Source organism: Ceratotherium simum, chromosome 8, assembly GCF_057802395.1.
Source record: "Ceratotherium simum simum isolate JZ-2026a chromosome 8, ASM5780239v1, whole genome shotgun sequence".
Taxonomy (NCBI): domain Eukaryota; kingdom Metazoa; phylum Chordata; class Mammalia; order Perissodactyla; family Rhinocerotidae; genus Ceratotherium; species Ceratotherium simum.
In genome coordinates this window covers 82281847-82304861 of record NC_141907.1, presented here as the reverse complement: position 1 = coordinate 82304861, position 23015 = coordinate 82281847, and the positions used below count along the sequence as shown (strand labels likewise).

Sequence of the window (23015 nt, the reverse complement as noted above, 5' to 3'; positions counted from 1 at the left end):
AGGGTTGCCAAAATATTTTCTAACTTGAGGAAAAAGGAGATAACTTTAACTCCCTCACCAACTTTGGCTTCAATGTCAAAGTAAAATGTAGGTAAATACTTGATTTATGGTGTTGGGTTTGGGTAGATTAAACATATTGCCTTAGCAACTTAAATGGTTAGCTATTAATAACCTCCCTCCTTACCCTGCCAAAACCCCACAGTATTTACTAGCTATTAGATTACTTAAATGCTCATGGAAGTGTTACATCTTTTTCCTTTCCAAATGTCTTGGAAGTAAATAATAACCACATTGCTTTGCCAAGTCACTAGGTTTATGAAATGAGGAATTTGGACTGGATGATTTCTGAGTTCCTTGCTAGTTACAGTGCTCTTCCTTAGGCCTTATAAAATGTGGGGGCTACCTTTCTGGGTAGACAGCTGAATGTCTTACTCAAACCCTGTTCTGCCCTTCTCCATTTTTGTGGAGCAGTGGAAAGTGTATGGGCTTCTGAATCAGACAGATGTGGCTTAGAATTCTGCCACCGCCACTTTCCAGCCTAATCTCTCTACAGCTACATAGCCTCAACTCTCTGTTTTTAACTGATTGCTCAATGGCTGGACACCTGACCAGGCTGGACACCTGCTATATGCTTGAACCTAATCCACAAAGTGATGGTATTTGGAGGTGGGGCCTTTGGGAGGTGATCAGATCATGAGGGTGGAGCCCTCATGAATGAGATTAGCACCCCTATAAAAGAGATCCTGAGAGCTCCCTCACTCCTTCCACCATGTGAGGACACAGTGAAAAGATGGCCAGCTATGAACAGGAAGTAAGCTCTCACCAGACGCTGAATCTGCCAGCACCTTGATCTCTTACCAGCCTCCAGAACTGTGAGAAGTAACTGTTTGTTGTTTAAACCACCCAGTTAATGATATTTTTGCTGTAGCAGCCTGGACAGACTAACACCTGACCCAACTGAGTGACAGAGAGATTCTAGTGAAAAGACAGAAGAATTAGGGCAGACTATATTCAGAGAGAGAGAGAAGCAAAGATGCAAGATAGTGAGTTACCCCTGAGAGTCCAGTTTTTCAAAGCATACCATCCACTTCTTGTCATTTGATGCTTATGTGACTGCTTATTGTATTCATACCACAAAACTCTTATCAACACAGTCTGGGTAACTTGCTGTTCTTGAAGCCAGCATTTCTGACTTAGAAAGGACATTTAGGGATCTATAATTTCTGAGCTTCTCTTTCCTCCTCTATAAAATGGAAACAATAATAGTATCTTCCTTGTAGAATTGCTCTGAGGATTATGTGTGATAATGTATGAAAAACCACCAGTAGAGTTCCGGAAACATAGTAGGTGCTCAATAAATCGTGGCCATTAGCTTCCTGTAAATTTATGTCTTATAAATAAACCACCAATTTATTTAGAATTCAAATCATTCCTGACACCCTATTCCTCCATCACTCTATAAACACACCAATCCAATGAGTCTTTCAAATTGATTGGGACATATGAGCCACTTGATACCACCCAGAATCTCTGAAATGTGGTCCGACTCACTTTCTTTACCCTACTCTCCTCCACAAGTTAAGGTGGGTGGATGGGGAGAGCAGGGTGGTAGCCCTTCTCTAGAAGTGATGCCTACTCAGTGATCATAAGACCACAAAGAGGAGAGGGAAGACCTTTCTTGCCTCTCTGTTGGGTGGATGTACTGTAGCCCCAGTATGGCTCTCTATACCAGCATAAGTAAGCTTGGAAACAGACAACAGTTTTGTTCCCTTGACAATTCTAGAGAAATATACCCTTTATGTTAGCATATACATTATGTTAACATACACATGTTGACAGAATATATCTAATTAAGTAGTTGAATGCGCTGTGTCCCCCAAATGTTGGTAAAGGACTTGAGATTTATTAAAAATCAAACTCATATACTCTTTCTCGTACTCACGGCACTGAACAAAGAAGAACAGAAGTGGACAAGTGAGGTTTTTTTCACTATTTGCCAAAATGATCATTATTTAGTTTCTAACTTAAATGTCTTCTCTATACAAAGCCTCCTCTGAGTTCTTCCATCAAAATGCCCTTTCTCTGATATAGCAATCGCAGATGGTCTGACTTGGGTGCCTGTGTCTACCCCTCCCCCGCCCCAGATTGTGAGCTTACTTTTAGGGATAATAATTGTAGCTAGTATTTATTGAAGGCTGTCCTATCTGTCAGGCTCCCTGATAAATGCTTTAAAACAATTATCTCATTTGTTCATCAAACAACCCTTTCAGATGGTACTATTATTCATTCTCAGTTTACAGATGAGACAACGAAGGCCAAGAACAGTTAAATAACAAATCCAAGTTCACACAGCCGGTAAGGGTAGGGTCTGCCTGAATCCAAGGCCATGCCATAACCACTGCCCCATCCTGCCTCTTGGCATGGGTAGAGGCCATCTCTTACCCATCGCTGCCACCCCGCTCTACCCAGGTGTGCCTGGAACAGGGCGGTGCTCAGTCAGTGCTGACTGGTGTTGAGTGGAGCAGAAATGCCAGCGCTGGTGAGCATCTCTGCTGTGGCTGATTGGTGGCTGCCTTCTCTGCTACGAAGAGGAGGAAAGTGCTGGAGCAGACCCACCCCTCTGGCTTGTAGCCCTCTCTGTGCTACGTCATTTCTGCTGCTTGTTTACTCCTCCTCCATTCTAACTTCATCACGTGGATTAGAAGTTGGGTTGTTTGTTGTTTTGCTATTGAGTTGTACAAATTCTTTATAGTTTTTGGATATTAACCCCTTATCAGATATATGACCTGCAAATATTTTCTCCCATTCAGTAGATTGCCTTTTCATTTTGTTGATGGTTTCCTTTGCTGTGCAGAAGCTTTTAGTTTGAAGTAATCTCACTTGTTTATTTTGGCTTTTGTTGCATTTGCTTTTAGAGTCAGATCCAAAAAATCGTTGCCAAGACTGATGTCAAAGAGCTTACCACCTATGTTTTCTTCTAGGAGTTTTACGGTTTACCTTCAAGTCTTTATTTTGTTGCATATCTGAAAGCTGCTGAGAGAGTAAATCTTAAAAGTTCTTATCGCAAGAAAAAACAATTCTTGTAACTTTGTGTGGTGACAGATGGTAACTAGACTTACTGTGGTGATCATTTCACAGTTATACAAGTATCAAATCATTATGTTGAACACCTGAAACTAATATAATGTTATATGTCAATTATACCTCAATAAAAAAAAGTTGGAGCTTAGTTCACACAAAGAGAAAACACAACTCTGAACACCCTGTGTGGGATTGAGAGGGGAGAAATATGAAATCCAGAAAAAAGAGAGATGTATAAGGAAATATTTAACCTAATGAAATCATGATGTTATCTAAAATCAGCATGTTGCAAACAAAGTCAATGTTTGAGTGCTGATTCAGTGGCCTTTGGTTTCTGATTAGACTTGGGATGAGACCAAGTTGATGGCCGTGACTTAGATCCTGGATCACGTGTGTGGAACTGGGCGTTACTCAAGCAAATAAAATATCCATGCAGTAGATCTGCTTTCTGCAATCGAGCAGGGAAGAGTCTGCAAGGATTCACCAGTCTCCTGGCCTGCAGAGAAAACAGAAACATGAGCACAGCAGGAAAAGTAAGCAAAATTTTTACTTTTGGAATTATATTCTCATTAACATAATACACAGAGATGTAATATTTAATGAATAATTTAAAATACATATCTAAATTAGATACAATACATACTGAAATACAACATAGACTATATGTTTCAATATGCAATGTATGTTGAACTACAATTGAAAAAGCTGTTCCTAAATATCTTTAACAAGAATGTATAGCATTTGTAACCTATTAAAGTCTTTATTTCCTATATTAAATAAATGTGCAGTCATTACAGCCAATCATGAGTAATTTGCAAATCTCAAGTTAGAAACGTTTTTAATCAAGAAGTTATCTTTATATTAAGAAAGTTATCTTTATATTAAGAAACCATAATTTAAATGTGTTATTCTTTATAATCATATTCTTTTTGTGAATACGGTAAACTTACATCTGACAAAAGTTTGATTGATCTCAAAGTGTTAGAATCATCAAGGTTAAGCAAGCCAACACCAACATGCAAATTCTAATTTAAAAGGGTCTTGTTATAGCTCAGTTCAGGAAATTTCCATAGAAATCCTATGAAACAATATCTTCTACATACAAAAGTCAACATGATTTTACAAAAACATTAATACTAATACAGTTTGAATTGCTTATTAGCACTGGGAACAGAGATATTTGGTTCTAAGTCTTCGATGGATCCATGCTTTTTCGTTCACTGTGCTTACAGGTGCAGAGAGATTCATGTGGTCATTCAATATAACCAATTCATGCTGTCTCACTGCTTCATTACAGAAGCCTGTCAACTGTTTCCAGTACATTTGTTGTGTTACAAGTGGATCACACAATATAATATCTTGTTATGATAACTCAACATTCTGAGGTTTCTACACACACTATGTGACACAACTGGCCTATATCAATAAGACTGGAGGGAAATCACATGAGCAAGCAATTGCCAGTTCTCTTATTCCAACCATCTTTATTTTCATTCATTACTGATTAGCGTTTACAATGGCATTTGCATTCCAAATGAAAAATAATTAGGAAAAAGAAAAATTAAATTTGCGAAAACTCAGCTTAAAAGAAATGAGTTCAGAGAGCAAAAGGGTAAACCAAATGTAGTAATGAAAACAACAAATAATAGGTAATCGATCCTCCCCCCGCAAGTGCAACGTCAATAACTTTTAGCTTTGTGACAGCACTTCATTTATGTTTGCCTTTCCTGTATTATATTTTCTTCAAATGCTAAAGGGCAATAGTAATAATACCTATTTTATAAGGTGGTTGTGAGAATTTAATAAATTAATACCCTAAAGCACTTAGAATAGCACGTGGTACATAGAAATAATTCAATAGATGTCAGTCACTGCTATTATTATTGTTGTTGTTATTACTATTTAACCTTTTGTTAATCTTTCACCACCACGGGGGAGTGAAAAGATAAAGTTAGATTGATATTAATTGTCTCGCCTGTTTTGTGACTTTGAGAAAATGACTCAGTCAACTACTGAGTCAGTTGAGCCTCAATCTTTGCGTCTGTAAAATAAGACCAATAATTCAAAAATACTGCCCTGTGAGGTTTAAAGATTGAACATGTAACTCACCCCGCACAGGCCACAGCGTGCCTGCTACATCGCAGGCACCCAATAATCAACACCTATCTACCATTAGTGTGTTATTTCCACGTACTGTCTTATTGATTGTGGCATTGACCATGATAAACACTCTGCAAAGTGGAAGGATTTGACATATAAATAATGAAAATTAATTGTTACATAAATTTCAGTTGATTTTTTATCATATTTGCAATTATATCAATTCTTTCTAGAAAAAATTCTCTTAACTGTACAAGCTTTGCCACGATGAAGACAGGTTTTGTATTACATTCCCAAGCACCAAAAATATGTGTTCAACTTTCATTTTTAAGAATGTCTATGGGTAAGCAATGCTAGTGAGAAAATCAAACAAACAGCTCTCCCATTTAAAAATATACGTGTGTGTGTGTGTGTGTGTGTGTGTGTAGCTTTAACCTCTGCAACTTTTGCCTCATATCTAATCTGGAAGGAATCTCTACACATAAGTTGATAACAAAACAGAGCTGCCGAAGCTAACTTTCAAATGAGTCGTGCAAACAAATAGCACACAGAAGTAGTGGGAGAGAAAATCAGAGGAGGGGAACAGGCAAATCGAGAAGGAGGTCTGCCAGTGCCAGGCAGGCAGGCAAGTATGGAACTGGAGTTATACGGTCAGGTTGCTTGGGCTTCAGTGGAGAATTGAGCAAGAGGGCAACAGATTTTAAGTGGAAAGACATTGAATCTGCCAGCGAAATAATGGTGATTTAGAACTTCATGTACAAGCCAACAGTTGTGGGTAAAAACTGATCTCAGCACTGCATTAGGAAATATCAGCAACAACCCTAGAGAGAAAAACTACATGAGGATGGTCTAAAAGAATATATTCCATTTTATCTCAATGTCTCATTATAGTTAATTCTGTTTCTCTGTCCTTATGTTCTGGCTTTACACATTTTTATAAAAGGGTATTTTTATTCTCTTTGCAAGTCAGAGGTTATTCATTTCCATGGAACACTTAGGTTCCAGGCATGAGCCTAGATGTCGCGCATAAAAAGACGAAAGAATCAATCACTGAAATCAGGAGTGGGGAAAAACTGGTATCCTCTTTCTGTTCAATTTCCAGGTAATAAAATGCAAAGCGGCTGTGTTATGGGAGCTAAACAAACCATTTTCCATTGAGGAGGTAGAGGTCGCACCCCCTAAGGCCCATGAAGTCCGAATAAAGGTGAAACATTTTTTCCACTTTTATTTAATTTTATGTTTTAAAAAATTGAGAGAATAGGAAAAATGGAAATAACCAAAATCCATTAAGATGCAGTTTTTATGTGGTCATCCAGACAGTAGAATGACATTTATTATCAAGGAAAGATAAATACAAATTCTTAAATTTTTAAAAAGAGACCAAAGAGTAAATACAGTACAATCCTAACAAAATTAAAAAATAAATAAATGTATGTGTTTGTACAGAAAAGAAGTACACAGGGATATATATCAAGATTTCAAAATTAATTAGCATTAGATGGTGGAACTTAAGTGACTTCATGTTCTTGATGTCGATCTGCATTTTTTACGTCTGTAAAAAGGATGCATTCTTTAAGTATATTATATGACTTAAATATTTCAGAAACAATTATTTCACAGATTATTCCAAATTGTTTAATGTAGGAAAGGAATGTAGAGGAGAGTTTTAGATTGAATGATCTTGGTGATAAACTGCAAGTTTTATATATGGGAAGAGAAGGGATTATTAGCAAAATCCTTGAAAACCTTTTAGAAGCCCAATTTCAGAAAATTGGGTATGTTAAGTCCCTCTGAGGGCCATAATCTTTTCTGAATCTAATCATTCTAGCTTCATCCTGTAGATGGTGGCCTCAGGAATCTGTCGATCGGATGACCATGTGGTTAGTGGAAACCTTGTCATACCTCTTCCTGTGATCGTTGGCCATGAGGCAGCTGGCATTGTGGAGAGCATTGGAGAAGGGGTGACTACAGTAAAACCAGGTGCAGATTTCACACTTAGGGGATGTGACTTGGTTCAGGGGCCCAAGATCATCCAGGCTGGATGATGAAACTGAAGCTATGAGAGATGAAAGGCCTTGCAGAAGGTCTCAGTGGAGCTGGGACTTGAACTGAGGTCTCCTCCTTTCCTCCCTCCCTGCCTGACTCAGGCATGTATGCATTCATGCACTCACGCATTCCCTCCTTCAGCAGGTATTTACTGAGTACCTATTAGACGTCAGGCACCAGGTTAGATCCTGGGGATATGTGAGGATCAAAAGAGAAACAGCGCCTGCCAGAGTGGAGTTCACAATCAAATAACTTCCATTTTGGTGTTGCTGAGCACTGGCTGTCAAGTTCAAAGAGAACTACAAATGAGACAAGGGAGAAAGCATAAGTCTATGTGCTGAGCCTCTAGGTCAGTATATGGAAACTGCTCTGTGCTGACTTCACAGAATGGGGGCCATGAGGCTATGACTGAAACAACGTGATCTCTTCATGTGGGAAGTGAAGCCTGTTCACTGGCTTCCTCTTCCAATATGGCCTCCCTTCTTGAACAGGGAATGACTGAAACAAACTAGTTGGAAGGAAATGAGAGAGACCTAGCAGACCTAGCAGTTTTATTACCTTTAACCATGGTTCAATGTGACTGGTTACAAAGTACTGTTTCATCTTTATTTTATCCTAATTTTATTGTATATTAATATAAATAAATATTTTTAGAGGTAAAGGGTGAATAAATAGAAAATTTCTATGCCATCATCTCCATATAAAGTTTATCTATTAAATGTTATGGCCCAACCATTTCTGTGGGTCTTGTGGATAGGTAGCATAGATAATTAAAAATAAAAATTATGTTTAATTCTGAAAAGTTACTTTAGCCAGTATATTCGACCTCTCCCCTTACCAAGTACTTAATTGACCTGTAAACAGAAAATAATGAAATAAATTGTCTGCTTTGAATTTCAGCTCTTAGTATTTCCTTTTGTTAGAAATAAATTAATAATAAATGACGTCCTTGCTTTTCATCCCTGCTCCCTCCACCATAGCAGGAAAAACAGATAATTCACAAATTATCAGCCAGAAATATTTGAAAGCCAGTTCTTGTCCTAAAAGAAAGTGTCTAACTCATTGTTGAGGGCTGAGGTTTTCAAAGGAATTTCTTGAATTCGTCTTTGTTCCATCTTTGTTAGTTTCCTTAAAAAAAGAAATAAAATTTCAAAAATAAGTAGTCATTTCATAGTAAAGATAAGCATAGTCACTTTGAAAAACCGAGAAATGGTTGTGAAAACTTCTCATTTTTGCTGTACCCCAAACTATTACAAACTACCAGATCTCCCCAACATCTAGTGGAACTATGGCAGTCCTCTCACAACTAAAATTTATATTTATACTTATACTGAGAATATTTAAGGTTTAATAAAGATTAAATGAGACAATATGTAAAACCACCAAGAGAAAGGGCACAAAATAAAAGATAACTGTTGATACAGCGGAACTACATTTAAAAATCCATGTTTTTCCCTACTTTGCATTTCATTTTTGACAATCTTCAGGCACATATAAACCCAAACTGAGAACAACACTAGCAGGCAATGACCAATGACATAGTGGTGACTGGACCCTATTTCTTGGAGACATTTCAATGACAAATGTCTCAAATACATATGCATAAGCTTTATCTTCTTGCTCTATTAGTTCCTGGATAGAAACTGAAGAAGGATTTGTTTTATCCCCCTCCAGGTGACAAAGTCATCCCACTCTTTACTCCCCAGTGTGGGAAATGCAGTGTTTGTAAACACCCTGAAGGCAACTTCTGCTTGAAAAATGAGTAAGTTTCTGATGTTCTCCTTACACAGCCAACAGATTTGCACGTAAGTTATGCCCGGTCTCATGCCCTTGTGTGTCCATGTGTTGCCCTGACTAGTCTGAGCACACCTCGGGGAACCATGCAGGATGGTACCAGCAGGTTCACCTGCAGAGGGAAGCCCATCCACCACTTCCTCGGCGTCAGCACCTACTCCCAGTACACAGTGGTGGACGAGATCTCAGTGGCCAAGATTGATGCGGCCTCATCGCTGGAGAAAGTCTGTCTCATCGGCTGTGGATTTTCTACTGGTTATGGGTCTGCAGTCAAAATTGCCAAGGTAGGAAAGACAATGGTTGATAAAACCAGTTACACTCGGACTGTCAGGAACCAAAAGGAAAGCAATTTCTCGCAGGAATCAGAGATCATTCTTCATAGATTTACTGGTAGCTTTCCCCCTGCCACCATAATAACACTGATATACTCCATAGAATTTAGGATATCGATTATGAATAGAAAAATGCCCTCAGAAGGATTTTAGAGCATATCCTAGAAAATTTATCTGTTTATCACTAATGAAAAAGCTGTGGATAATTAATTAAGAAAAATTAAAGATGTCATTTTCAATAATGATTCTTGTATATTTGTTCTTTATGGGATGACTAAACTTCAGAGCTGGGAGCTCATTCAGTCATTCACTCTACAGTCAGACAGCACCAACATGCGCCAGGCACAGTAGGTTCTGCTAGGTTCTGCGGCAGCAAAAGTAAATGAAAGGAAGGGGTTGCCTTTGAGGAGTAGCTAGTCCATGGAGCCTCTACTCCCAGAATTAGGATTAACAGTAGATTCCAAAGCCTTACCTGACACACCTCCAGACCGAGGGTCGTCAACACACCCAGTCTGTGGATCCCCATGAGGAAAGCAATGAAGCCTCAATGATGCATTTATTCCACTGCTACATCTCATCCCCTGCCGTGAACACAAACACACACACACACTTCTGAAGGGGTAGATTTTAAGGAGAAATTCCTTAAACTCTCCTCTTTCCAAAAGGTTGGAAATCTGGTAGTCTCCTTTCATTTCACAAAACCGAGGCCCAGAAACATAAAGCTATTTGCCCAAAATCTCACAGCTGGTTAGTATGAGAGCTGCAACTAACCTATCTCTCAAAACTCCTGCTGATTCATAAACCATAACACATAATTACTAGCTTTTTTAAATCACAGTCACAAGCCTCATATTTCTCCAAGTAAGGTAAAAAGTGGTGCCGTGCCCCAAGGAAAGTTTTCTTGGCACAGGAGGAGCATTTTACCCACACTGAAGGCTGACTCCAGCAGACTAGGTTTATTAAACAGTCACTAGCCAGTTTAAACCATTGACAGCGCGTGTTTTCCACGTGTCTGTGACTGGCGCGCTAAGCCTCTTGTGCAACTGCATCCTCTGTTTGAGCAGGTGGTCGAAGTGAGCCCACACACAAAGCAGAAGCCAAGGGCACTCATAATGAGGAATGTCGTCCATTCTTAAAACATAGACCAACCTTTCATTGCATTATTGTTCATTAGTGTATTTGTAAAAGCAGGGATAACGACCCAAGACCACGTTGGTCTCAAGCTATATTATCTTAAAGTTCCCTGTTAACTTTTCCTGTTGTTAGGTTTTGCTCTAAGCTGAGGATACCTCTGCTATGCTTCAGAGCTAATTTCTGCTCTCTTTATACTGGTTATGACTACTGAAAGTTAACGAACCAAGGAGTTAATTGTTGAGGGTTCAATTGGATTATTTTTTCGGTCTCCTGGAGTAACCTTTTCCACTTATTATTTCATTTCCCAAAAATCGTGTTTGTGTACATGTGATATACTGAAGCTGGCTATCAATAGATTCGAGCCACTAGATTCTCTATAGATGCAAGTCACTAGCATTTAGAGCTCAAAGATCGTCCAGTCCACTAGCCCCCAGCCCAGGCTTCCCACTGGAGTCACCTGGGAGCTGGGTCCCACCTACAGAGCTTCTGACTTAATTGGTTATGGGCTGTGACCTGAGTACTGGGATTTTTTAAAGTTCCCCAGGTCTAATGTCTAACGTCCAGCAAAGATCTAGTTCAACCCCCTCGACTTAAACATTGAGACAACTCAAGCCAAAAGAGGCTTTGACAGCAGGTGGACATGGTCTGAGCAGCTCCTGATGACGGACAACGCATAGCATTTTATACAGTTGAGTTACTTTCTAACATTCATTACCTAATTCTCTTCTGCATTTTCTGAAAACACAGGTCACCCAGGGCTCCACCTGTGCCGTGTTTGGCCTTGGAGGCGTTGGCCTGTCTGTCATCATGGGCTGTAAAGCAGCTGGAGCGGCCAGGATCATTGGGGTGGACATCAACAAAGACAAGTTTGCAAAGGCCAAAGAGGTGGGGGCCACTGAGTGCATCAACCCTCAGGACTATGAGAAACCCATCCAGGAGGTGCTGAAGGAAATGAGCAGTGGGGGTGTGGATTTTTCATTTGAAGTCATTGGTCGGCTCGACACCATGGTATGTTCCGTGAAATGCCTTGAGATAGCTGCTTCTGCATTCTGGAGTTTGCTCTTAGGCCAGAGAATGCAAATATTATATACACAGAATATTTTTAAAGCTATGAAGGGTGATTTTCCATCTCCTGTTTCTCATCTGGATTGCATAATTCACAATTATGAGAAATCTTTCATTCTATCAGCTAAGCAAACCTGTCATAAGTAATAGTTCCCCTTTAGAGAAGGAAGAGATTTTTTTTTTATTGAGCCATTACAAATTTACCTTGTTAATCTTTTGTTAAAAATTTCAAACTTGGGGCCAGCCCAATAGTGTAGTGGTTGGGTTCACACTCTCTGCTTCAGCTGCCCAGTGTTCAAGGGTTCAGATCCCAGGCACAGACCTACACACCGCTCATCAAGCCATGCTGTGGTGGCGTCCTACATACAAAATAGAGGAAGATGGGCACAGATGTTAGGTCAGGGCCAATCTTCCTCAAGCAAAAAGAGGAAGATTGGCAACAGATGTTAGCTTCAGGGTCAATCTTCCTCACCAAAAAAAATGGTTCAGACTGAAGTAAATATAAATAATACAAATTCTGTTCTCAAGTTGGCAAGTTTGATTTTTCCCCACATTCTTAACAAAAATTATTTAACAATTTTTGTATGTTTTAATGAATTCTCATTTTTTTTCCATATATATTTTGGCCAAAAGAAATAATGAGCAATTTTAAGCTTCATATCACTTTATTAACAGAAAATATGTGCTATTTTACCACAGCAGACAGCACAGCACCTGGTACAAAGTAAGCACCCAAATCCGTGTGTTGAACTGAAGACTTTAAAAAGTCAACAGGTTTTTCTGCCGAAAACATTTGAGATACATATCTCATAGCATTGTTTATGGGTTGCATGAGATAATACGTGGAAAACACTTAGCACAATGCTGCCTGTCAAGTGGTAAGCACCAGTGGTAATAACTGTCAGCTCGTGTTATCAATATGAAATGCTGTTTCCAGCCTTGCAGTGCTTACATCAACTTTGGAATATACATGATGTGACTTTCAAATAATTACAAATATTGTCAATTGCAACAGGGAATACATTTCCAGCTATATTTCACTTAATCAGAATTCTCTAGACTCCTACTGAAAAAATCCCCAGAGACCAACAAACCCCCCTTTTGAGGTTCTCCAGTAAGTCCCAACAGTGTTGGTCATAGGGAGTAGCACCCTGAGAGTAAAGCTCTTTGCAGTCTCGACCTGGGACAATATGCCATAGGTGACTGAAGCGCCAAGAGAATGCAACTTTTTCCAAGGCTGTAGCTTTTCTCCTGCCCCTTTTCTATGGCTTTCCCTCCATTTTCTCATGTGGAATTGGATTGTTACTTTACCTGAAGACACCAGTGTCCAATAGCCACACGTTCTGAGGTGGTCTGGTCTTCCAAATGTCATACTCCAAAATCAAAGGACCAATCATCATATATTGCTGGGGGAGCCTAAACAATTTTCTTACTACAGCCGTGTTTAAAAACCTGACTGGAGGAGGAAGGCTTTCTTTTGAGATTCCAAAGTAATAGATACAGTTTAAAGAAAAATCAATGTGCATTTTGGGAGGTAAAAGCACATTTAAAACATGTCCATTTTAGGCCGACAGCTATATGGAAAAGGCGCTCAGCATCACTAATTGTCAGGGAAATGCAAATCAAAACCACAAGATATCACCTCCCACCTCTTAGGATGACTATTTTCAAAAAGACAAGAGATAACAAGTGTTGTGGAGGGTGTGGAGAAAAGGGAACCTTTGTGCACTGTTGGTGGGAATGTAAATTGGTATGGCCATTATGAAAAACAGTATTGAGGTTCCTCAAAAACCTTACAATAGAGCTACCATATGATCCAGCAATCCCACTTCTGGGTATATATCCAATGAACATAAAATCACATCTCAAAGAGATAGCTGCACCCCCATATTTTTTGCAGCATTATTCACAAGAGCCAAGATTTAGAAACAACCTAAATACCCACTGACAGATGAAGGAATAAAGAAATTGTAGTGTGTGTGTATGTGTGTGTGTATATATATATACATATATATATAAAACCAACTCATAGATTGCCTGAGGGCCATGTGATGATAAACATTACCTTTATTTAAGGAATCAGATTTTATATGTATGTTTGTAATGATATTTTCCTCTTTATTACTTTATAAGAAAGAATTAAGTACACAAAAGTTCATTCATCCATTTCTCATTTCAAAAAGCTTGTCTGGGCATTTTCTGAAGCCACAGCTAGTGGCTTTAGGAAATAATGGGGAATCAAGAAATAAAAGTCATAATCTCTTCCCTCCGCACACTCACAATCTAGCTAAATCAATATTACGTGATACTGTGTATCACGAGTGGGGACTATCAGAGAATTCACTTTAATGGTGCTACGTATTAATTTTATTCCAGATGGCTTCCTTGTCATGCTGTCATGAAGCATATGGTGTAAGCGTCATTGTAGGAGTACCTCCTGATTCCCAAAATCTCTCTGTGAACCCTATGTTGCTATTGAGTGGACGTACCTGGAAAGGAGCTATTTTTGGCGGTATGTCATTAGGCTTGAGGGCCAAATTCTTACTAACCTCAGGATTTCTTCCCTTTTACAAGTGACCAGACCAGGTTTTAAAAAGCAACATGGTTAAAAATAAATTTAAATTCCTTTGTATCTATAGGCTCCAAATGAACTGGATGTGGAACTAATGCACACAGAAGGTCCCAACAGACATGAACTAACTAGCCTCTTTCAGCAGCACATCTTTTGACACTTGAGACTGCACAAGGCACTGAAATACCTGGTAGACCCAGGAAGCCCATAGCAATAATTCACGTCTGCACTCCCACTGCCCAAATTTAGACAATTGCTAAATTTTCTCCTTGGTGCAAATGGTGGGAATAACCACTTGTACCATAATTTCTTTGCGAGAGAACTGATCACCAAGGACCCTAGTTTGTTGGGGAACTAAAAAAAAAAAAAGCCAAACCACTGTGAGAGGATCTCAAAGCACACTGTCTCTTATTAACCTCAGTAATAGCAGTTTGTGGAATGTAGCACTTTTCGTGCACTTTCATGTAAATTCTATTTGGAAAGTCTCTTCTCCAATTCTCCTCTTACCGCTGGCTGAATCCAACAACTATCTCACTTTATTTTCAGGTTTTAAGAGTAAAGATTCTGTCCCCAAACTTGTGGCTGATTTTATGGCTAAAAAGTTTGCATTGGATCCCTTAATAACCCATGTTTTACCTTTTGAAAAAATAAATGAAGGATTTGACCTGCTTCGCTCTGGAAAGAGGTAGATTTTAAGTTTCTTTTTATGGTGGGGTTTGGCTAACAGAGAAAAAATGGTGGAAGGGTGAGAAAAACATTGGAACGTCTTGGTTTTCCATTACCAGTTCAAACTTTGCATGTAGACCATTTAAGATTGTATTATGAGAAGCTAAGAGCAGTTGCTTTACATTTCCTGTTCTGCTGAAGCCAAATTCTGTTGGTTACAGCAAATCTAAATGATCAGAGTCATTCAGCCTTCTTCACAAGAGAACACTCACCCTTGCAAGGAAAAAGAATCAGAGACTCATGCTCATAATTATGATATTGAGTCATGGAGCCTCTGGCTGGCCACCTAAAAAGGTTGACCACTAATGGTTATAAATTTAAATTGGGGCCGGCCCTGTGGCTTGGTGGTTAAGTGCGTGCGCTGCGATGCTGGCGGCCCGGGTTTGGATCCCGGGTGCGCATCGAGGCACCACTTCTCCGTTCATCCTGAGGCCGAGTCCCACATGCAGCAACTAGAAGGATGTGCAGCTACGACACACAACTATCCACTGGGGCTTTGGGGGGAAAAAATAAAATAAATAAAATCTTTAAAAAAAAAAAAAAAAAATTTAAATTGTATTCAGGACATCCCAAAAACTTGCTATGGGAGTAAGTGGAGCTACATTGGGCTTGTTTTCTATACAGATATCACAAGTTTTTTGTAAAAAAACCACTGACCATTATTAATTCTTTTTTCCATTTACAAAGAATTTTTCACAAATAAAAATTATTGCAAAGAGGAAGAGTACAAAATGCTATTTTAAGGGGCCAGTCCAGTGGCGCAAGTGGTTAAGTGCATGCACTCCGCTGCGGCAGCCCAGGGTTCACTGGTTCAGATCCCGGGTGCGCACCGACGCACTGCTTGGAGAGACATGCTGTGGCAGCGTCCCATATAAAGTGGAGGAAGAGGGGCATGGAAGTTAGCCCAGGGCCAGTCTTCCTCAGCAAAAAAAGAAGAGGATTGGCAGATGTTAGCTCAGGGCCGATCTTCCTCACCAAAAAAAAAAAAAATTGCTATTTTAAATGTTTGTCTTACATTTTCTTCAAACTTAGGAAGATAAGCCAATTCCACTTCCTACCTCTAAATTTAACTTTTACGACCACCTAAAAAGAAGAATTTTGTCACTTGCATTAACATTTAAGGCACAACTAGTAATGGGCAGTTATATCTAGCTCCCGCCTTCTAGCTCCACAGGCCCTGCTTGTTCTGCTGCCTCTTACTTCTTCTCATGAGGTTCTCAACTGTGCACAGCGTTTACCAAGCAACCACACACGACATATTATACTAAACACTTAGTCTGATAAATATTATTGAGGAAGGAAAGAAATGAGTATTCAAAGAGCCCCAGATTACCTCCTTTCTGGAAAGCAATTTGGTAATTTGTATCAGAAACCTTTAAAAAATCTTAGATCCTTTGTCCCAGCAATTCCAGTTCTGGGAATCTATTCTACAGAAATAATCAGATATGCAAACACACATCTGTTTAAGAATGTTCATGTATCATCTATAGTATCAAAAATTGGAAACATCATAAAAGCCTAACAATAAGGGGATGGATGGTTAAATAAATTCCAGCCATGTACTAGAAATCCATGAAGTCATGAAAAAGAAATGATTTCATACAAATGGGAAATTCTCATGATGAAATTTTGAGTTACAGAATAGAGAATACAAACTTATATGTACAATATGATCCCAAGTTTTCAACAAGAGCACTAAAAAATTTACATATGTCTAGAAAAAAGTTGATCAAAATTCAGGAAAATATTAACACTGACTATCTCTAGGTTGTAGGATTACAGGTTATTTTTACTTTCTTCTTTACACTGTCCTGTAGTTTCTAAATCATCTACATATATTTTCTTATTATATATATGTACATACATATAATATATACATACATAATATATATAATTTTTTTAAAGACACAAAGACCATCTTTTTCTGAAAGTATTTATCCATCAGAAGATGGTTTTTAGAAAGGACATTAGTTCCAGTGTAAATGTTATATTTCTGATCTTCCCAAGAATGAAGTCTCTCTGAATACAAATCAACTTTATTATCTACTTCTAAGAATCTTAAACATTTCTTTATCAAAGTTCTATTAAACCTTCAACCTGGTCTTAACTTTGTTACATTATCGGTTCCTTCAGGCAAATTGCCTATCAATCTGGTAATTTGTACAACTTGGGGTTTAAATCCCAGCGTCCCACACTAGATGTGTGGCCTGAAGCAAGTTACAGATCTCTCTAAGTCTCAGTATTTTTAACCTCTAAGATGGAAATCATATTAGAACCTGCCTCATAGCATCGTTGTTTGAGGTTTAAATGATATAATGCATGAAAAGCCTCTGCAGAGTATGTGACAAATAGCAAGAACTTATTACATATCATTACCCATTGTTGTTTTGTATTCATTATTATGGCAGGCATGTAGGTGCTCAAAAATGATTTTTTGAGGGTGCTAATATTTAAAGAGCCTAGGTGGCAGTCACCTTCACGATGTTGTGGTTGAGCTTAAGGTTAGGGAAAACACGAGCGAGAACCAGGACAAGATGAACTACCCTTTGACTTGATTTACCTTGAATGCACAGGGATGGGAAGGAGTGGCGGGAAACAGACAGCCTTTCACTGAGACACGTAAATGCTCGTGGACTCTCACATAGTGTGAATTATCTAAACGTTCAAACAATTAACATCTTTTATCTCCTGTTTCAGTCTCCGTACCATCCTGACATTTTGAGACCATACAAATGTCTTCACTTGTAGCAGTCTTCTGGCTCCTCCATCCCCTGGAACATCAGCCAGACAACATGAATAATTCCGTTCTTCAGAGATGCTATTGATAATTACACATGGGAGCTTTCTGCAAGAAACAAAAAGTGATGTGAAATCATTTGTCAAGCAAATGTTTAAAATCCAAGTGAGAGCTAGATGAACCATCAGCTGGGTAATTGAGTCCAATAAACTTTCCTTCTTAATCATTCTCCTCGTGTTGAATCATGTCATCTTTCCCACTGAGGGAAGGTGTGTCATGTGACTTCTTGCACTTTTTGTGTCTTTGCCACCCTTAGTATTGAAGCCTAGCGGAGGAGGTCCACATTAAACTTGCCCCCAACATACACGTGATGGGCTATTGTGCTTTAAGTCTTCTACTTCTACCTGTATTTCCAGTGTCTGTATTTTCCTCTTCACGAAATGCACCAAAGCCCTACAGTAAAAAATACAGTCTGCGAAAAGATACACTCAGATTTATAAGTGGAGAAGGTCTAGAATTTCTAAATGCAGGGAATTCTTAGGAAAATGTCACACAATTTTATAAGGTGGTGGGAAGTGTTTTTACTGCTTTTATACTGTTGGCAGCAAATATATAATTGTTCTTTTAAGTAAAAGCCGTTTCATGCTACGTGTCATATTAAATGTGAAAACTAAACTATTCCTGGAACCATATTTAAAAAATCTCATGAGTAACTTTTCTAAAAAAAATTTCATGAGTAACTTTTACTCATGAAAGTGCTTTATTGCTCAACCTTAGTTAATTGTTACAATTAACTGAAAATGAGTCTTAAGGTAATTAAAAAGTAATATGGTGGCTTGAAGTGTAGGGATGGGAATGAAGCAGCTATGGACACGGCACGTAACCTAGAAATGGCACAAACATCGAAAGCAATATATTTTCTAAGTAGATACATATACACATACAGAGGTACGTTTTTTCAAAAATTATTTTCAATCTAGACCTTTTCTATTAACTACCATGTCTTAAATCAGGTCTATCACCCTGGAATTAGTTTAATTTTTGAATATGTGAAAGCCTATGACACCCATTTGTTAATGCTTTCCCATTCTCAGGGGAAGATTTGCATTTTGAGCTTTATCTCTAAATATATATATTTATATATATATAACGAAAGGCTATTCTTTTAAGGAGTTTTAGGTATCTCCAAAGGTGTTATTCCTTTCTATGTCTGCGATTTGTTTGATGTGGGAAGGATTCTAGACTTAGAGCAAGTGATCTACCACTTACTTGTGACCTTCATTAAGTGACTCATCCTCTCTGAGCCCATGTCACCCTTTGTTTTAAAAGATTACTCTACCAACCTAGTACAGCTTCATGGAGATTAGATGGGATGACGCTAGTGAAAGGGCTTTGTCAACTGTGAAGTGCCATGTAAACGTAGGGAATCATTTAATTGTTTTGTCAAAAATGCTGAAGGAGATACTTAGGATCAAGGCAGCTTTCAGAATGTTCCTAAGATAACATCATGGAACACGCTGGGTCCCATGTTGCTGGGAGCTCCAGTGTTTTTACATTGCTGCTGATGATGTGAGATCCAGAGAAAGAGAGATGGTTCTAAATGCCCGTGTCACAATAGTGGGCATGAAATCCTGCTGTCTGTGCAGAGGCCTGCACCCAGCTCCAACCCTCCTTCCTCCCAGGTTGTGGGGAGCAGGTGGCCAGCGGGTTGTGGGCATGCTTGTCAGTGCTCTTACAGAGTAATGGAGTCCTCCATGGGATGTGTGTGGGGAGGTTGTGGTGGGCGCCTTCTCCAAACCCAGCACGGACTCTCTATTTACATTGATTTCAATCCGCCTCCTTCCCCATCAAAGTCAAAGGATAAAAACAGAACCACAGAGTGGCTGGCACCCTGATAGGCCTGTAACGGTACACACGGTCAGGATGTCCAGCAATGAAAATTTTGACTCTAGAATCAAGAATTTCCATACTTGCTGGTCTCCTTAAAACAATGTGACTGTGAGTGTACATAGCCTGTACTCACTTTTAGCCAGCTGCACAAAGCTTAGTCAAAATGAAGAAAATGTTCAGTTTGAAGAAAATTTCATGTTGATGGTTTAAGTAATGGCTCTGATACAATGACTCAGCTCCTCCAGAAACAGTAAATGAACAAAAAGAAGTAACATAACTGAACTCTGAATTAACCCTTTGCTACTTTACAAATCACACAAACTGCTATAGGATTAGAAAGAAAGCTGTTTTGACAGAATCGTTAGAAAATTACTCAGAAGTTGAAGTAGAGTGAGCACAAGTCTGTATCTGATAATCACATTCTTAGATCGTGACTACTTAATTCTGTTAGCTAATGATTAGTGCACAAATAACCTCTGTTAAGTATTCTCTGTAAATGTTAAACTAACAATTTTATTGAGGTACATTAAATTCTATTTGTCAAATACCTAGCAATATTCAGGAAATAGGCCATTGCATAAGAAGAAAAGCCAAAATTAGTGGGGCAAGAATAAAAGTAGAATGGGAGCACTATACTGGAGGCCAAACATTCTTTTGGTGCGATTGATGGTCATGTATGTGGACTTGGCTGCTTGTTTCAGTCATGGGACCCAGGGTCCGGAAGGCCATCTGCACAGCCCTATGGCAATCAGTGAGAGAACCTGGAGGTTGCTTAATAACCCACAAACAAAGCTAACTCACCATCAACGATAACAAGAGAGAGGAGAACACCTGGGTTCCTTGTTCGGGCCTGCCCTTTCAGGTATTTGTCATGTCAACAAATGACTCAGGAGATTTATTATGAATGAAAGCAAGTCAGAGAGATCGCCAGATGATTCTCATCTAAGTATGATGTTTAAAGACCACCACTCACCCAGAAACCAATCATTTCCAGTGCTTTTGCAGATAGCTAATTGCCTTAAGAGATCTTAACTAAAGTTTCAAAGCAAAAAGAATTTTAGTTCATTCTAAATTTGAATAAGAAATATCCCCTAGGCAATTCCATGTTTCAGAGTGGGTGGGAGAGAAAGATTGGGAAATAACTTGGGGATGAAGTGTTCTTTTATTACAGGTTTTTTTTTTCTTGTGATGAGAACTTTTAAGATTCATTCTCTTAGCAACTTTCAAATACAATATTATTAATTATACTCACCAAGCTGTACATTACATCCTCATGACATTTTTTTTATAACTCGAAAATTGTACCTTTTGACTCCTTTCACCCATTTCACCCACCTCTCACCCCCTTCCCCCACTTCTGGCAACCACCATTCTGTTCTCTGTATCTACGAGCTTGTTTTGGGGTTTTTGTTTTAGATTCCAAATCTAAGTGAGATCATATGGTATTTGTCTTTCTCTCTGACTTATTTAACTTAGCATAATGCCCTTAAGTTCCTTCCATCCATGTTTTTACAAATGGCAAAATTTCATTCTTTTTTCTGACTGAATAATATTCCAATGTATATATATATAGACATAGACATAGATATAGATATAGATAGATATAGATATAGATATAGATATAGATATAGATATAGATATAGATATAGATATAGATCTTCCTTACCCATTCATCTATCTATAGACACTTAGGTTGTTTCCATATCTTGGCTATTGTAAATAATGCCAATGGGCCGACCTGGTGGCATAGAGGTTAAGTTGACACACTCTGTTCAGATCCTGGGCACGGACCTACACACTGATCATCAAGCCATGCTGTGGCGGCAACCCATATACAAAGTAGAGCAAGATTGGCACAGATGTTAGCTCAGGGACAATCTTTCTCAAGCAAAAAGAGAAAAATTGGCAACAGATGTTAGCTCAGGGACAATCTTCCTCACCAAAAAAATTTCTGCAATAAACATGGGGGTGCAGATACCTTTTTGAGTTAGTGTTTTTGTTTTCTTAGGGTAAATACCCAGAAGTGGAATTGCTAGATCATATAGTAGTTCTATTCTTAATTTTTTGAGGAACCTCCATAGTGGCTGCACCAATTTACATTCCCACCAACAGCGCACAAATGTTCTCTTTTCTCCACATCCTTGCCGACACTTGTTATTTCTTGTCTTTTAAAATAGCCATTCAAACAGGTGTGAGGTGATAGCTCATTGTGGCTTTGATTTACATTTCCTTGATGAGTAGTGATGTTGAGCACCTTTTCATGTACCTGGTGGCCATGTGTATGTCTTCTTTGGAAAAATGTCTATTCAATTCCTCTGCCCATTTTCTAATCGAATTGTTTGTTTTTTTATTATTGAGTTGTATGAGTTCTTTATACGTTTTGGATATTTACCCTTTATCATATATATGATTTGAAATATTTTCTCCTATTCAGTAGGTTGCCTTTTAATTTTGTTGATGGTTTCCTTTGCTGTGCAGAAGCTTTTTAGTTTGATGTAGTCCCACTTGTTTATTTTTGCTTTTGGTGTCAAATCCAAAAAAATCATCACCAAGACTCACATCAAGGAGCTTTACTGACTATGTTTTGTTCTAGGAGTTTTATGGTTTCAGGTCTCACGTTCAATTCTTTAATCCATTTTGAGTTAGTTTTTGTGTTTGGGGTAAGAAGGTGATCTGTTTCATTCTTTTGCATACGGCTGTCCAGTTTTCCTAACACCATTTATTGAAGAGACTGTTCTTTCCCCATTGTATATTCTCGGCTTCTTCGTCATAAATTAATTAACTGCATATGCATGGGTTTATTTCTCGGCTCTCTATTCTGTTCCATTGATCTCTGTCTGTTTTTGTTTGGTCTTGTTTTGTTTAAATCTTTTTTTTTTTTTTGAGGAATTTTGGCCCTGCCCTAATACCTGTTGCCAATCTTCCTCTTTTTCTTTTTTTCCTCCCAAAGCCCCAGTACATAGTTGTGTATCATAGTTGTAGAGTTGTAGCTCTGCTATGTGGGACACTGCCTCAGTAGAGCTTGATGGGCAGTGAGTAGGTCCGTGTCCAGGATCCAAACTGGGGAACCCCGGGCAGCCAAAGCAGAACATGCAAACTTAACCACTATGCCACCAGGCCAGCCCCATTGATCTCTGTTTGTTTTTAAGCCAATACTATACTGTGCTAATTACTATAGCTTTGTAATATAGTTTGAAATCAGGGAGGGTGATGCATCCGACTTCATTCTTCTTTCTCAAGATTTCTTTGGCTATTTGGGGTCTTTTGTGATTCCATACAAATTTTAGAATGGTTTGTTCTACTTCTGTGACAAATTTCATTGGAACTTTGACAAGGATTGCAATGAATCCATAGATTGCTTTGGGTAGTATGGACATTTTAACAATATTAATTCTTCCAATCTATGAGCATGGACTACCTTTCCATTCATTTGTGTCTTCAATTTCTTTCATTGATGACATATTTTTCAATGTATAGGTCATTCACCTCTTTGGTTAAATGTATTCCTAGGTATTTTATTCTTGCTGATGCAATAGTA

At 38.6% G+C, this 23015-nt stretch overlaps 1 protein-coding gene across 1 annotated transcript; it reads left to right on the top strand.

The window, feature by feature from the left end:
- The first annotated feature begins 3542 nt into the window (after nucleotides 1-3542).
- On the top strand, nucleotides 3543-17805 carry LOC101394066 (alcohol dehydrogenase E chain). Its single transcript, XM_004430990.3, has 9 exons — nucleotides 3543-3614; nucleotides 6284-6385; nucleotides 7023-7161; nucleotides 8902-8989; nucleotides 9086-9305; nucleotides 11235-11495; nucleotides 13929-14064; nucleotides 14671-14809; nucleotides 17548-17805. Exons 1-9 carry the CDS (start codon nucleotides 3597-3599, stop codon nucleotides 17570-17572), a joined length of 1128 nt encoding a protein of 375 aa, XP_004431047.1. The 5' UTR covers nucleotides 3543-3596; the 3' UTR covers nucleotides 17573-17805.
- Nucleotides 17806-23015: the final 5210 nt, after the last annotated feature.